This window comes from Saccoglossus kowalevskii, chromosome 10, assembly GCF_978046115.1.
Source record: "Saccoglossus kowalevskii chromosome 10, keSacKowa6.1, whole genome shotgun sequence".
Taxonomy (NCBI): domain Eukaryota; kingdom Metazoa; phylum Hemichordata; class Enteropneusta; family Harrimaniidae; genus Saccoglossus; species Saccoglossus kowalevskii.
In genome coordinates, this window is record NC_140650.1 from 9,947,209 (window position 1) to 9,962,490 (window position 15,282).

Here is a 15,282-nt window from a genome sequence, read left to right on the forward strand (position 1 = left end):
TCAGCCGAGTTGAGACCACATGAGACAGATGTCCTCCGATCAGGGGGGGGGGCTCGGATCCACTGCTGTCAGACCTCCAACTCATCGACACAGTACCCAGGTACCAGTAGCGAATGGGAGGACTTTCGCTCATGCTAGCACTCCACTCATTCAAGCCCACAGGGCCCTGAACTGAACATGTGATCAAAGTGATTAGTCTTGGAATCCTAGTTGGCGTACATGATCTCGTGGCAAAACCAAAAACTCTGAATGTATCCCAAGCCCAGATGACGTTTGCAATGGGGGTTACTAAACCGGAGGCAATTGCTGCATGACCAAATCGGTTCTGGAGGAACAACCTAGGAGGCAAGGAGTTCAACGGACTGCTCCCCTTCTTCCTGTCCATTTTGAAAATCACACTAGTAAAATGGACAAGGCATGCATGAGTGAAACGAATTATAGTTAAAAGCTGACACAAAGAGACCTGACAACGTTGCCAAATGCGTCATCTAAGTATTTTTGTACACAAAAAAAAAGAAGACACGGGACCCAAAATGCGAAAACTTTTCCTACCAGCCACTACATCGATTCACAGTCAATTCGTCCAAATTCACATTCGTCCCACAAGTCGATTCGTCCCAATTCACATTCGTCCCACAAGTCGATTCGTCCCATTTCACATTCATCCATTTTTTTTAATTTGTGGTCAGCATTACGATCTTGAGCAGGGTCACTTTCTATGCCAACTGTTACTGACACGCTAACTAATAACTCCACGTTGCTTGTACGGTGTATTTGTATTTAATAATAACTAATAACTCTACGTTGCGTGTACGGTGTATTTGTATTTATTAACTAATAACTCCACGTTGCGTGTACGGTGTATTTGTATTTAATATTAACTAATAACTCCACGTTCTGCCTCGGTCATGAGGCTTCCCCTGACCTAGATTTTTCTCTCCGACGTTGACTCAATTGCAGATTAATGCCTACAGTTCAAAATAGTCATTTTGACTGACCGGAGTCTATGGTGGGTAATTGAATGCAGTGAATTGTATAATGTAATTATATAATTGTATAATATGTTATTACTAAAGGTATATGCACTTAGGATTATAAGGCTTTGGTATAAATGTACTTCTTGTGTTATTTGATGAGAACTGGTTATAATTCTATTTATTAATTTGATCATTATTTTAATGTGTTCCATCTTAGCAGGGGTTTATGTCAAGAAGTGTTCTAGTATATGCAACATAGACTCATGTTTCGGGATGCTATATTCCGATATATAATTTATTTGAACATGTCTTTTGCATCTGTGCTTGAACTGATCTATGTGAAAATTACTCGTAACACTCATTTGTACATTGCGAGTCACCCATGACTGTACTGAAGTTATGTTGTGTGCTTGATCATGCGGTAACCTGAACCCAAATAAAGGAACGAAATGGTAGCTTTATGTTTTGAATCTCTTGACAATAAATATTTGTACATATGTGATTTGTTACTATAAGTTATGATGTCCATGTGAACTGTTTTCCCACACTATTTCTGCAACATCTTCTATGAATAGTTATTAACCACCAATCTTATTCCTAGTCTACCTATCCTATTGAAATCAACCATATCCCTGGACAGGCTATCCAGCATGTCTGATTGGTCTACCTACTTTATTTCAAAACTGTGGTCTATCCACTTTATTTCAAAACTGTGGTCCACCTACTTTATTTCAAAACTGTGGTCTATCCACTTTATTTCAAAACTGTGGTCTATCCACTTTATTTCAAAACTGTGGTCCACCTACTTTATTTCAAAACTGTGGTCTATCCACTTTATTTCAAAACTGTGGTCCACCTACTTTATTTCAAAACTGTGGTCTATCCACTTTATTTCAAACTGGTCTATCCACTTTAATTCAAAACTGTAGTCTATCCACTTTATTTCAAACTGTGGTCTATCCACTTTATTTCAAAACTGTAGTCTATCCACTTTATTTCAAACTGTGGTCTATCTACTTTATTTCAAAACCGTGGACTACCCACTTTATTTCAAAACCGTGGTCTATCAACTTTATTTCAAAACTGTGGTCTATTCACTTTATTTCAAAACTATAGTCTATCCACTTTATTTCAAACTGTGGTCTGTCTACTTTATTTCAAAACCGTGGACTACCCACTTTATTTCAAAACTGTGGTCTATCAACTTTATTTCAAAACTGGTCTATCCACTTTATTTCAAAACTGTGGTCTATCCACTTTATTTCAAACTGTAGTCTATCCACTTTATTTCAAACTGTAGTCTATCTACTTTATTTCAAAATCGTGGACTACCCACTTTATTTCAAAACCGTGGACTACCCACTTTATTTCAAAACTGTGGTCTATCAACTTCATTTCAAAACTGTGGTATATCCACTTTATTTCAAAACTGTGGTCTATCCACTTTATTTCAAAACTGTAGTCTATCCACTTTATTTCAAACTGTGGTCTATCTACTTTATTTCAAAACCGTGGACTACCCACTTTATTTAAAAACTGTGGTCTATCAACTTTATTTAAAAACTGTGGTCTATCCACTTTATTTCAAACTGTGGTCTGTCTACTTTATTTCAAAACCGTGGACTACCCACTTTATTTCAAAACTGTGGTCTATCAACTTTATTTCAAAACTGGTCTATCCACTTTATTTCAAACTGTAGTCTATCCACTTTATTTCAAACTGTAGTCTATCTACTTTATTTCAAAATCGTGGACTACCCACTTTATTTCAAAACCGTGGACTACCCACTTTATTTCAAAACTGTGGTCTATCAACTTCATTTCAAAACTATGGTCTATCCACTTTATTTCAAAACTGTGGTCTATCCACTTTATTTCAAAACTGTAGTCTATCCACTTTATTTCAAACTGTGGTCTATCTACTTTATTTCAAAACCGTGGACTACCCACTTTATTTCAAAACTGTGGTCTATCAACTTTATTTCAAAACTGTGGTCTATCCAATTTATTTCAAAACTGTGGTCTATCCACTTTATTTCAAAACTGTAGTCTATCCACTTTATTTCAAACTGTGGTCTATCTACTTTATTTCAAAACCGTGGACTACCCACTTTATTTCAAAACTGTGGTCTATCCACTTTATGTCAAAACTGTGGTTTATCCACTTTATTTCAAAACTGTAGTCTATCCACTTTATTTCAAACTGTGGTCTATCTACTTTATTTCAAAACCGTGGACTACCCACTTTATTTCAAAACTGTGGTCTATCCACTTTATGTCAAAACTGTGGTTTATCCACTTTATTTCAAAACTGTAGTCTATCCACTTTATTTCAAACTGTGGTCTATCTACTTTATTTCAAAACCGTTTAACACACTAACCCTAGAAATCTAGCCAAGCTAATTCCTGTACTCTAAGCACCCTATTCCTGTGTATGTCCCATTTTCCAAATCTAAAATGATGAAAACAATTACATATTCCAGAGTTGACAATCACAAGACTTCCTACAACAACTAGCTTGGATCCCCTACATTACTGCTACAGCTATATATATATATATTTACTTATCAACTGACTTACTGTATTAAAAAGTATTCATAATTTCAAGGAATATTCTTTTATGTAAATTATACGTAAGCATACCAATATAATTTGGATTAACAATTCGAGTGATTTGAATTTATTAAAATAATATTTAAAAAAACAGGAAGGAAAGGGAACAGGAAAGAAAGCATAGGACTAAAAAGCATTACAATATATGCAGTACAGATTCAAAATATCAAATAATGCAAAAAAAATAGTGTTTTAAAATAATATAAAAAAAAACACTTGTCACAATTATTAAGCTAATAATATTAAGTATCGTGAATTGCTAAATATCACCGATTCATAAAAAAAAATTGTAAATTCTCCATACATGGTGTCATCATTAGAACACCACTATACAAGAGTGAATTGTAAGTGTTTTGTTCGCTGGTCTTACTACATGTGCACTAATGCAATAGACAGTTCAAAAACATTTCTCATAGTCGTTAGTATTCATCGTCACAAATAAAAATGTTACCATGACGATGTATACAATGTGTATAAATACATTGTTTAAACAAAATTCAAATATTCTGTGTGACAGCGGTGCTTTGAAATGGCAAGCATAAGTTACTTTACATGTAACCATAACAACATATATATTTAAAAGAAGATGGGATGTACATGTAGGCGAACATAAATAAAGAACAACAAAGAGATTACTGGTATACAGAAATTGTTAGTTGGATGTATTATGAGCTAATTAATTTATATATCAGACTTTGTCTGTGTTACAATTGGTCTAGAATGCAAATATGAATGTTTTTCATATTCATGGAGCAACCATGATACAAAATGTTGAGTCTTATTCTGCTTTATCTCATTATTTTATATTTATATTGGTATTTGTTTGATAAGTTAAATCATCATGGTCATGGCATATAAACAACTATTGTGTACCATATGTGGTTTATATGTCCTAACTATTAACTGACCATGGATTAACAACGAGTAAACGACCAATTAAAATGATACTGTCAATAAGCATAGCTTAACTTATAATTAATTTGTTGTATATTCAGCGTTGTTGATACTTTGATCTCACATATCAAACCATGTCATGCAGTTCTGAGTGCTGAAAAAAAAAAACACTGAACTGTTACATTCCTGATATGATGCACTTTATTTCAATTTATTCATATTATAGTATTTCTAGTCATCTTTATGAGCTTCATAGGCTCTCTCTGTGCACTCAAAGGCCATAATGGCACTCCCTAGGTTGACACTCAAAGGCCATAATGGCACTCCCTAGGTTGACACTCAAAGGCCATAATGGCACTCCCTAGGTTGACACTCAAGGGCCATAATGGCACTCCCTAGGTTGACACTCAAAGGCCATAATGGCACTCCCTAGGTTGACACTCAAAGGCCATAATGGCACTCCCTAGGTTGACACTCAAAGGCCATAATGGCACTCCCTAGGTTGACACTCAAAGGCCATAATGGCACTCCCTAGGTTGACACTCAAAGGCCATAATGGCACTCCCTAGGTTGACACTCAAAGGCCATAATGGCACTCCCTGGGTTGACACTCAATGTCCTGATAGCCCTCCCTTGGGGGAAGGCACTCAAAGCCCTGATGGACTTCTCTGAGTGACATTCAAAGCCCTGATGGCCCTCCCTGGGGTGACAATCAAAACCTTGATGGCCCTCCCTGGGGTGACAATCAAAACCTTGATGGCCCTCCCTGGGGTGACAATCAAAGCCCTGATGGCCCTCCCTGGGGTGACAATCAAAACCTTGATGGCCCCTCCCTGGGGTGACAATCAAAACCTTGATGGCCCCTCCCTGGGGTGACAATCAAAACCTTGATGGCCCCTCCCTGGGGTGACAATCAAAACCCTAATGATCTTCCCTGTTGTGACACTCAAATGCCCTTATGGCCCTCATTGAAGTGACACACAAAGGCCATTATGGCCCTCCACTTGGTTAAAGAATATAATCTATATAGATTATGGTTCTACAGACCCTCAAGTAAATCTGCTAGACTGCTGATGACATACAATGTACCAACAATAATCCATCAGACCCTTCTCAACATATATAGCCAAGATGTAGTAGACATTTATAAACACTGTCAACAGATACAGCAAAGTTGTAACAGCCATTAATACACACAATAAAATAAATATATTAAATTAAAAAACTTTCCTATATGCTGTTAAATATGAATGATTATCGGTAATGTCAGTGATTATCGGTAGTAGCGCAGTGAACACAGTTATCATCAATTCAATCATTTTACACAAACCACAGCAACCTGTGCCTTAAGAATATGGCCATATTAAGTTTCTGTAGACAACAGATGTCAACTCATCAAAACGATTCAAATGTCCTTGTCACTTCAGCAATGCTTTCAAAATACAGGTGAATCTGACGTCCCACAGTCTTCTTTCAGACTGTGCTGACTCGATACAAATGTAGCGTCGCTGTCTCCATCATTGACATCATCTAGCGGTACATACGGGTGTCCATTGTTAGTTTTCCTATCTACCTGGTCTTCAGATGACATGTCAAATACCTGTCCTTCTCCTCCATCATCACACTCCTCAGCAATACTCTTCCTCAACTTTGGATTTTTCTTTGATTTTATTATCGAGGCTTTCATCTCGGTTAAAATTCCAAGAAAAGGATCACTGGAATCTAATGTCTTTTTCACAGGGGCTTCAACTGTGACAACTGCTTTTTCTTCGCATATGCCACAGCTTGTTTCTGCAGCAACTGGACTTGTGTCAATAGTCTTAGTATTTTCTTCAACGAATTGCTCTTCAAATTTTTTCTCTTCTGTAAAGGAAGATGTAATACAAGTCATTGACAAAGGAGAAAGGATTGTTTAATTGACAAATATACTATAGTACTCTAGAAATAGAAACTTTCCACAGTTGTCCATTGATGATTAAAATCTGTTCATGAAGTATACTGTATTTCGTGTATGTTGTAACTGCTGTTTGCTTTTTGTCTGTATATATGGAAGGTTTAATCAATGAACTTAGTAACTCCTGCAAGTTGGCCAATGGATGTTTGCTTTCTAGTCTATAAGGCCCCCCCCCCCCCCGATCCTGAGGAATGTGTAAAGGCTCCAGTTCTGTAGGGTTTTTATGAGCAACACGAGGTATATTGATGTCAGACTGATTGATATGTCTCGGCAGTGTGGAATAAAATTTCTGGAATGAAAATACTAATATTATGACATAAATAACATAAATAACAAAATTATTTTGATGTTGAACATTAAAATGGTTGCCATTTGGCCAACTTGAAAATGATCATCAAACAAATGGATGTAAACATGTCTCCAAAGATCTACGTTTCAAGTTTGAATGTGATCTGCCAAGTAATGTCTAAGATACAGATGGGGTTGTACACACATGAATAGACACAATAACGTCATTCCATAAGTTCCTCTTTAAACTTTGTCAGAATGGGAATTTATCACGTGATAAAACAAAGTGTACATCTCAATTTTTTTTTTTTCAATTTCATGGGAATCTTACCTTTTTGTTTTATCACTTTTTTTCGTTTTACTTCAGCTTTTGTTCTCAGTTCCTGAACTTCAAGCGACAACTTTTGCAGACTGTCTTCACTTGAACCAACTTTCTGACGTAGGGACTAGAAGAAACCATTATGGTACAATACATATAACACAACAGTGTTTCTCCACACTAAATACTTCAATATATAGATGTATAGACATGATGGTAAAAGTACTGCCACTCATAATAGTAACAGTTTCAACTTACCACTAGTTTTGATTGCAGGGTACAGTTCATATGCTGTATATCTTTGATGCATTTTAATTGTCCTGTCCGATCCATGCAATGCTCCCTACAGGTACAAATCACAATGTGATTGATTGGTGTGATTGGAGAGGAAAACAACAGTTCAATGAGACATGAATGTCAACGAATTAATCTATACATATTACATGTAATCCTGGTTTGAATATTTAGCTTAATGCACCACTTTCAGAGAGTCTCCAAAAACATAACAGGGATTGTGTTAACCCCATATTTTGCTTCCCGGACTCCAATAATTGAAGAGGGACCCAGTTTTTCAGGCAAGCTGGGATCCAATCTCTAATAAAGTTATCCAGGGTCAAATAGTGTAATAAAAACAAAAAACACTCTTAAAGCATAAAGAATACATTTCATTGTATATCTGTGATTTATCCCAGAGCACATATGCACAATCAAATCAAATTCCAATATTATAATAAGAAAATGGACTAAATTAAGCTAAATAGGTATTCATATGCAACGACTTCAACTCTAAGCTAATCACATTTGTGAATTATCCCCAAAACAAACTAATCAGGTCTGTAGATTATCCAAAGCATCTATGTAGCAAGTTTCATTAAAATCTGATACAAGTGGAAAAACATAAAAAATTGCTATTGAATATGAAAATTAATTTGCACAGTTTTAATCATAAATAAAACATGTTGGTAGACAACCAAAGAACTCTGATATACCAACTTTCATTTTAATCTGATGAGTGGTACTAGGAGATATCAAATAACATGGGGCCCATTGGCAATGAAGTCATTTAAGACTTAAGATGGGGAAAGTGAGTTTTTTTATACATATATGGTCATGCGATATAGTTGTCATATCTCCTCTCGAATGACTTCATCATTGCATGGTTGCATGTTCCTATCAGTAATACTTGACATATTACAGTTATGTAATACATGTATAATACATATCACTTTAAGGATGTAGTAGACTTTACAGTCGCTATTTTATACATTTTTTGTTTATTGTCTCTTTGGTGGCATTTGTCTATCTGCATGTAATGTATGCGTTTCCCACTCAAAATACTAACCAGTACACCCAAAAAAACATTTTTAACAAAAAAGTTAGGATATGTGTTTATAACAGCAGACCACTCACGTTGATTTCAGGATAATCGCCTTTGAGTGCAAACAATAAATATTGACCTAATTTGCATAAGTTGGCCTACTTAGCAACGGAAACAACGCATACACACCCTGTCTCTGTGATCGTTCTATATTAGTACACTGAGTGTGACACATCCAAAACTTAGCGCTCCTTAAAATTGTTATCAGAATTATTATTAGAAATGAAGAGTAGGAAGGGACGAAAAAGGAAGAATATGACTCCAATGTCCGAAGAAGCAAAACTTCGTCTCAAAAAAACAAACATCGATCGTGGTATGAGTCCTGCGAAAGTTTGAACTCCGCCGATACTGCTGTGACGGTGCAACATTTATCTACATGTAGCTCAGACATTGAAGAAATAGAAGAAGCGCCAAGAAGTGCATCAGAAAGGGAATTGTGACCATGTGACGAAGATGAGATGGCTGACGCAGATAGATCACTGAGACTGATTGATGTCTACATTTTAAATAGCGAACCTTTTCGGCAATTGTGGTGTTTAAGCTGCAACGAAGGGATTTGACATTGGAGGAAAACACGGCATGGCTAGGGATCCCACTTCCAATTTAAATGTTCAAATTCCGAATGTTATTTTTCCTCAGCCAAGAGCATTTTCACATCTTTTGAAAACAAGGAAAACAGTTCCAAGTAAACCAGAAAAAGGTGATCGCAGGAAGAGGGATTGGTAAAGGCCGACGTGCAATGGCAAAATTTGCCACATACATGGGTTTACCGGCACCGATCCACCGGTGATCATATAAAAAACACCTCGTTGAAGTGGAAAATGAAGCCGAGAATAAACTTGAGAAGGATTCCGTGTAGAAGCGGCGTCCGAGCTCCGACAAATAAAATTCAAATCAAGAGACGTGTCAATAACCTCACTCCTTATACAGAGTGTCCCTGCCCAATTATGACGTCAAATTTTCAGAGCTGAACTGTTCTGCATGTTTACTTCCTGTATACCAGGCAGGGTTATTTTTTTCACATGCCGGCTTTGGGTATGGCAAGGTACTTTTTTCACACGTTGTCCCAAACGTCAAATTATTTATCACAACTAAATTTTAACATCCAGTAAGAAACTGAGATATAAATACAATTGAATAATCGTTACACCAGTCCCGTGTACCGCTCGACTGAACAGCGAAGCACATGCTCTGTCGGACCAACATGACATTTCTGATTGTCTATAGTTCAAAGTCAAGTACCCAATGTATTAAAACTTTTAATTGGCAACTCTTCAGGCCATATTAAATACCCAATAATTGAGAGGTACATCTTACCTGAAACTGTCTAATATTTGGCTGTAAACACCAGTTTTTGTGTTGATTGTGGAATTTGACGATAATTTATAATCCGAGTTTTCAGTGTCTCCTAAATTAACAATTGTAAGTGGTAAAGTATTGAAGTCACTGAAACACAAATATAGAAACAATGTATTATAGGTAAAGTATTGAAGTCACTGAAACACAAATAAAGAAACAAAAAACATCAAAAATAGACAATATCCAAGTATGACATGCAATGAAGAATTCACATGTCTGAATACTAACACAACTCTATGAAAGAAATGGTTATGGTTCAAATATTTTAACAGTTTTGTTTTTTCTTCTCTGTATTCATACTATTAGTGCAGGGTGTCATCTTGAACAGAAAAGCAACATTTATTTTATCTATATAAGTTTCGAACGGGAGCAGAAATATAAATCCAGTACAGTTTAATGAGAAGTCTGCTATTTTAAAAACTATCGGTAATATTAATTGTGAATTCTGTGCTACTCATCTGTCTGAGATAGTAACCATGTTGCCATGACAACACACTTACCTGCCATTAAATGTTGTAAATGTAAAATCCATGGTGTATGTAGATACAAGCGAGTTAGGCGACATGGTGAACATTCCAAAAATGAATGTATTCATGGATATGCCATGGAAAACATGTAACAGACTTTGATGTATAGTTCTTTCCTTCATGCTGACCTGGAGAGGGGTCATACGCCGAAATGTATACCAGCCTATTATATTCTGTGAAACAAAAATTGCATGCAAGGCATTTTATCACTCATTCTTACATGTACTTGACAGAGTTTGGGTCAACAATGGGAACCAATTTATGTTATAGGTTTGAGAATGACTGGATAAAAAATATTTGAAAACTGTTCACAGCAACAGCAACAGATATGCCCCACCCCTGAGACACATTCTAATGACTTACCTTGTAGTTATCTTTTAATAAAGACAATAATTTGACTTGATCAACACTTCCTTTACTGTCATAAAATCTATCAATATAAATAAACTGATTGTCACAAAAGTCAAATTCTGAGAACAGTGCTTACTTCTACATTTAAGTTGAATACATTCACAAGTTGATTAAAAATGTATTCGGCATAACTAACAGTATTGCCACATGGGAAATATCAAATTATGTTTCAAATCTGTTCTGTAGCAATAGGGGAGATATGATTCACAGTCGTTTCAGCCTAAACACCTTCCCACTATGCTATGCTACGCTCAAGCTGATTACTACTACTCTTACAATGTATAATGATGTCTTACCCTAACCCTAACTGAAGTGGGACGAAACTGTAGTAGGACGAAATAGCAGTGGGACAGAAAGCAGTGGAACAAAAGTGTTTTGGAACGAAATGACATCCCCTGCTGTGCGCTGTGAAATGTGTTGAAAACTGAGCTACAATTCAGACATTCTACCACACACTCCCTATATGTACCGGTATAAGCTTAGATATAGGTGAATACAGTAGTACATATGTCATATCAATGTTTGTCAATTACCTGATAGTCAATTTCATTTTAAAAGAAATCTATATTTTTTTGAGCATTTTTTGTGACAATTAATGTACACAAGAAACCTGTATCATCTTTTGTATGCTTTCGTTTTCTAATTAAAGACTGTCAAAATTGTCCACCAAATTGTCAGCAGCATGTCGTTTTTGTCTGTAATTAATCAGTCGTAGCTAAAAAACAAACCAGGATTTGGACTTCCTGCCTATAGCATTACATGCATGTCCCATGCAAATTAATAAGTCATGCACATTCCTGGATACATTAAAAATAAATAAACTTCTACTAATATTCTTTTAACAAATCTTGGCAGACAAATAATATGCTGTATACAAATAAAAAAAACGTGATTATTTTACAGGAATTCAGACCCATTTCTCAATCATGCTTTAACAAATTTATATCTATATTTTTTTGCTCTCTGTAAGAAATAAAATAAAGTGTGTTGCGAAATTAAATGCTTGATAGAGTAATGTTGTACAAACTTGTCTGATCATGATGACACAGTGATTATAGTAGAAACACACCAGAAGCATGCATAATCGTAGTCCTAAATAACTATTAAAAATAATTTAAAAATTATTTAAATGAAATATTGTGTGTACTCAATGACACTTTAAATTCAAATCATTTTTAACTCAAGTGGTATCTGTATCTAAAATGTCAAAATAAAAAAAATGGAAATAACTCAATTAATTAATAGTTAATTAATAGTTAGTTATTTAGGACTACGATTACCAAATATTATCTTCTATATATCATATTTATCAGTCCGAGCAGCGTTTATTTATTTAGAAGCATGCATACAATGTACAATAAATGCGGTAACAATTTCACCAAAATCTTGTTAAATTATTCCAATTTATCCACTCATTCATGCATTCAATGACCTGATACGTGATACAAAATAAGTGTACCAGGCAACTGTGATTTGTTTCAAAGAATGAGAGTCAAATCAAAGTCATTTCGAGATACATTTATTTCCATTTTTTTTATTTTGACATTTTAGATACAGATACCACTTGAGTTAAAAATGATTTGAATTTAAAGTGTCATTGAGTACACACAATATTTCATTTAAATAATTTTTGGTGGCATTGCTTTCTTATCTTATGCGACTAATAGGAATGATTGAACAAGGAATCAATTGAAGCTAAAACAACTATGTGTTGTGCGTGACAAGTGTTCCCACAGTCAGAACATGTACAAGAAATATTCACACCGTTCAGTTATAAAATATTAAACTTACGTGGCGAGACCAAGACCAGGAAGGTAGGAGTGGATATCTGCAATAAAGTTAAAACCACAAATGAGTTTTAAAAATTACAGGAAAGTTTAACTCAGCTCAAAATGCAACAGATCATTACAAAATATTTTCTATGGTTACGTACTGATGAACATTTCTTCTTTATTGTGTTTTTCCTGAGTGTCTGTGACTGTACTGGTCACATGACTCACAACTTCTCCAATGAAAAATCCTTCCTGTAAAATAACAAAGATAGTTTTATGTTCTAATGATTTGTTGCAGTGATTCATGAAAAATCAAATGAGAATTGAAGAAATACTGGGAGACAAAAAGAGAAATTCTGAGGGTCAGGTGGTGCGAAAACCCATTTTTAATCAACTGTACACTAACAGTGGGAACAAAAATAAACTGAACTGTCATGAAACCTCTATTTCCCTATCAGTTTCCTTTGAATATTCAAATATCTCTTTGTGGATTTGGTTTTGAATTTGGCACTTCCAATCCGAAAGCCAGCACTCCTAAACACAACCATTGTTCACCAGAGATGTTGGGTGATAAAGATTAGATACAGAATACAAATATGAGAATGAAAATTTAAATTATGGTTCAAGGAATGAATATTATTCGACGTTGCTTTCCATATTCAAATCACAACTGTTGATTAGCCCTGTTCTGAATCACGTTGCAGATGGTGAGATATGTTGCTCTGTGAAAACCATTTTCAATCAGATTTTAGGTGAAAGAGTTGTGTGAAATATCACAAAAATGGTGAATTTTTGTGTCATAAGAGCACTTTTTACATTTTTTTACACTTTTACATACATCACATGTGTTCAAACACCCCCATCATATTTTTGACATACATATTTCCAATGGTTGATTTCAAAATCAAAACAAACACTGCTAGAATCTTCCATGGGATACTGCAATGTCCACGGGAAATTAATAGGGAGATAATTGATTTTATGACCAGTTTATTTTGGAGATCACTGTAGTCAGAAGAGTTTTCATGAACATTTGTATGGTGGGTATTACCAAGGATTTATAAGATTTCAACTTTTACAATCATAATAATATGAGATGAAGATCTCACAAAAAGACGACTAAACTCGCTTTTCAATATAAGCCCCCCTCCACAATACTCTAACTCGAACCATCTACCCCCCCCCCCCCCCCCCCCCCCCCGTTGTTTATGGCCCTCTAGAAAAATATACTATACATGTATAGTCTCCTCGGGGGACGGTCGATTTGTCCCAAATCACATTCGTCCCAAGTCGATTCGTCCCACAAGTCGATTCGTCTCAAGTCGATTCGTCCCACAAGTTAATTCGTCCCAAAGTCGATTCGTCCCACAAGTTGATTCGTCCCAAAGTCGATTCGTCCCACAAGTCGATCGATTCGTCAGATTTAAGGTTAGCCCACTACTAACTCGCCAAATAAACACAAAAAATCCAAACAACGAACTGTTCACGTACACGTCAAGCACTGGCATGCGTAATTGTTCATTATGCCATTTTGTTTTTGCCGACGTTATAAACAAATACACCGTACATGCAACGTAGAGTTATTAGTTAATAAATACAAATACACCGTACATGCAATGTACAAGTTATTAGTTAATAAATAAATACACACAAACACACCTTACATGCAACGTAGAGTTATTAGTTAATAAATACAAATACATCGTACATGCAACGTACAAGTTATTAGTTAATAAATACAAATACACCGCACACGCAATGTAGAGTTATTAGTTAATAAATACAAATACACCGTACACGCAACGTGGAGTTATTAGTTAATAAATACAAATACATCGTACACACAACGTGGAGTTATTAGTTAGCGTGTCAGTAACAGTTGGCATAGAAATTGACCCTGCTCAAGATCGTAACGCTGACCAAAAATTAAAAAAAATGGACGAATGTGAATTGGGACGAATGTGAATTGGGACGAATCGACTTGTGGGACGAATGTGAATTGGGACGAATCGACTTGTGGGACGAATGTGAATTGGGACGAATCGACTTGTGGGACGAATGTGTTGGGACGAATGTGAATTGGGACGAATTGACTGTGAATCGTCTCCTCAAGAGGAGAATATACAATTAATTTGTGGGAACAATAGAGGGTAGGGGTCGGGTTAGGGTTAGGATTAGGATTAGAGGTGGGGATACAGTAAAGTCTTTCCTATAGTTTGCTGAAAGAGGGAAAATACGATAGATCACAGGAAGCTGTGGTTCATTCCTACAAGTTTGTAGGATCGTATATTACTTATTTGTCGATGTGTCTCAGAATGCGAAACGTGAAATAATGTTGACAGTCGAAATCAACATCGACGGAACTGCAGCCATTAGGAGGAAGTTGTACACCTCTTTGAGACGTCGTGTTTATTTCGCGACTCTGACCATGTACCTCTATGAAACCATATCAAAACTATGTTTACATTTTATTTTTCAGTTTAAGTGCATGTTCATATTAAAATTCACTCACCTGATCACTGTGACTGTTGATTTGGTCGAGAAACAGGGAACTCCACACACCGCCACTAATGTTGACTGTCGCCATTTTATTGAGGCGCCCTAGCTAGCCTCATAAAATTATGCTTCCTCTGACCATTTCTACCTCCATGCTCTGACACGTTGAAAATAAAATAAAACAATACAAATAAAAAAAAAGGAATTGACACTTTTGTTATTAATAGTTGTCTATTAATTTCGCTAAATTATACTTTAAATAAGCATTAACGGATAATAAGTTAAGTAAAGTCA

General features: G+C 35.7%; 1 protein-coding gene across 1 annotated transcript; it reads right to left on the bottom strand.

Annotated features, from left to right (window-relative positions):
* Nucleotides 1-3,628: 3,628 nt before the first annotated feature.
* LOC102802128 (BRISC complex subunit Abraxas 2-like) lies at nucleotides 3,629-15,089 on the bottom strand. Its single transcript, XM_006823745.3, has 9 exons — nucleotides 15,005-15,089; nucleotides 12,654-12,744; nucleotides 12,512-12,548; nucleotides 10,673-10,739; nucleotides 10,283-10,482; nucleotides 9,741-9,869; nucleotides 7,304-7,388; nucleotides 7,058-7,172; nucleotides 3,629-6,347 (listed from the first exon to the last, which is right to left on the bottom strand). The coding sequence occupies exons 1-9, from the start codon at nucleotides 15,077-15,079 to the stop codon at nucleotides 5,920-5,922; spliced, it is 1,227 nt and encodes a 408-aa protein (XP_006823808.1). The 5' UTR covers nucleotides 15,080-15,089; the 3' UTR covers nucleotides 3,629-5,919.
* Between the last annotated feature and the right edge of the window lie 193 nt (nucleotides 15,090-15,282).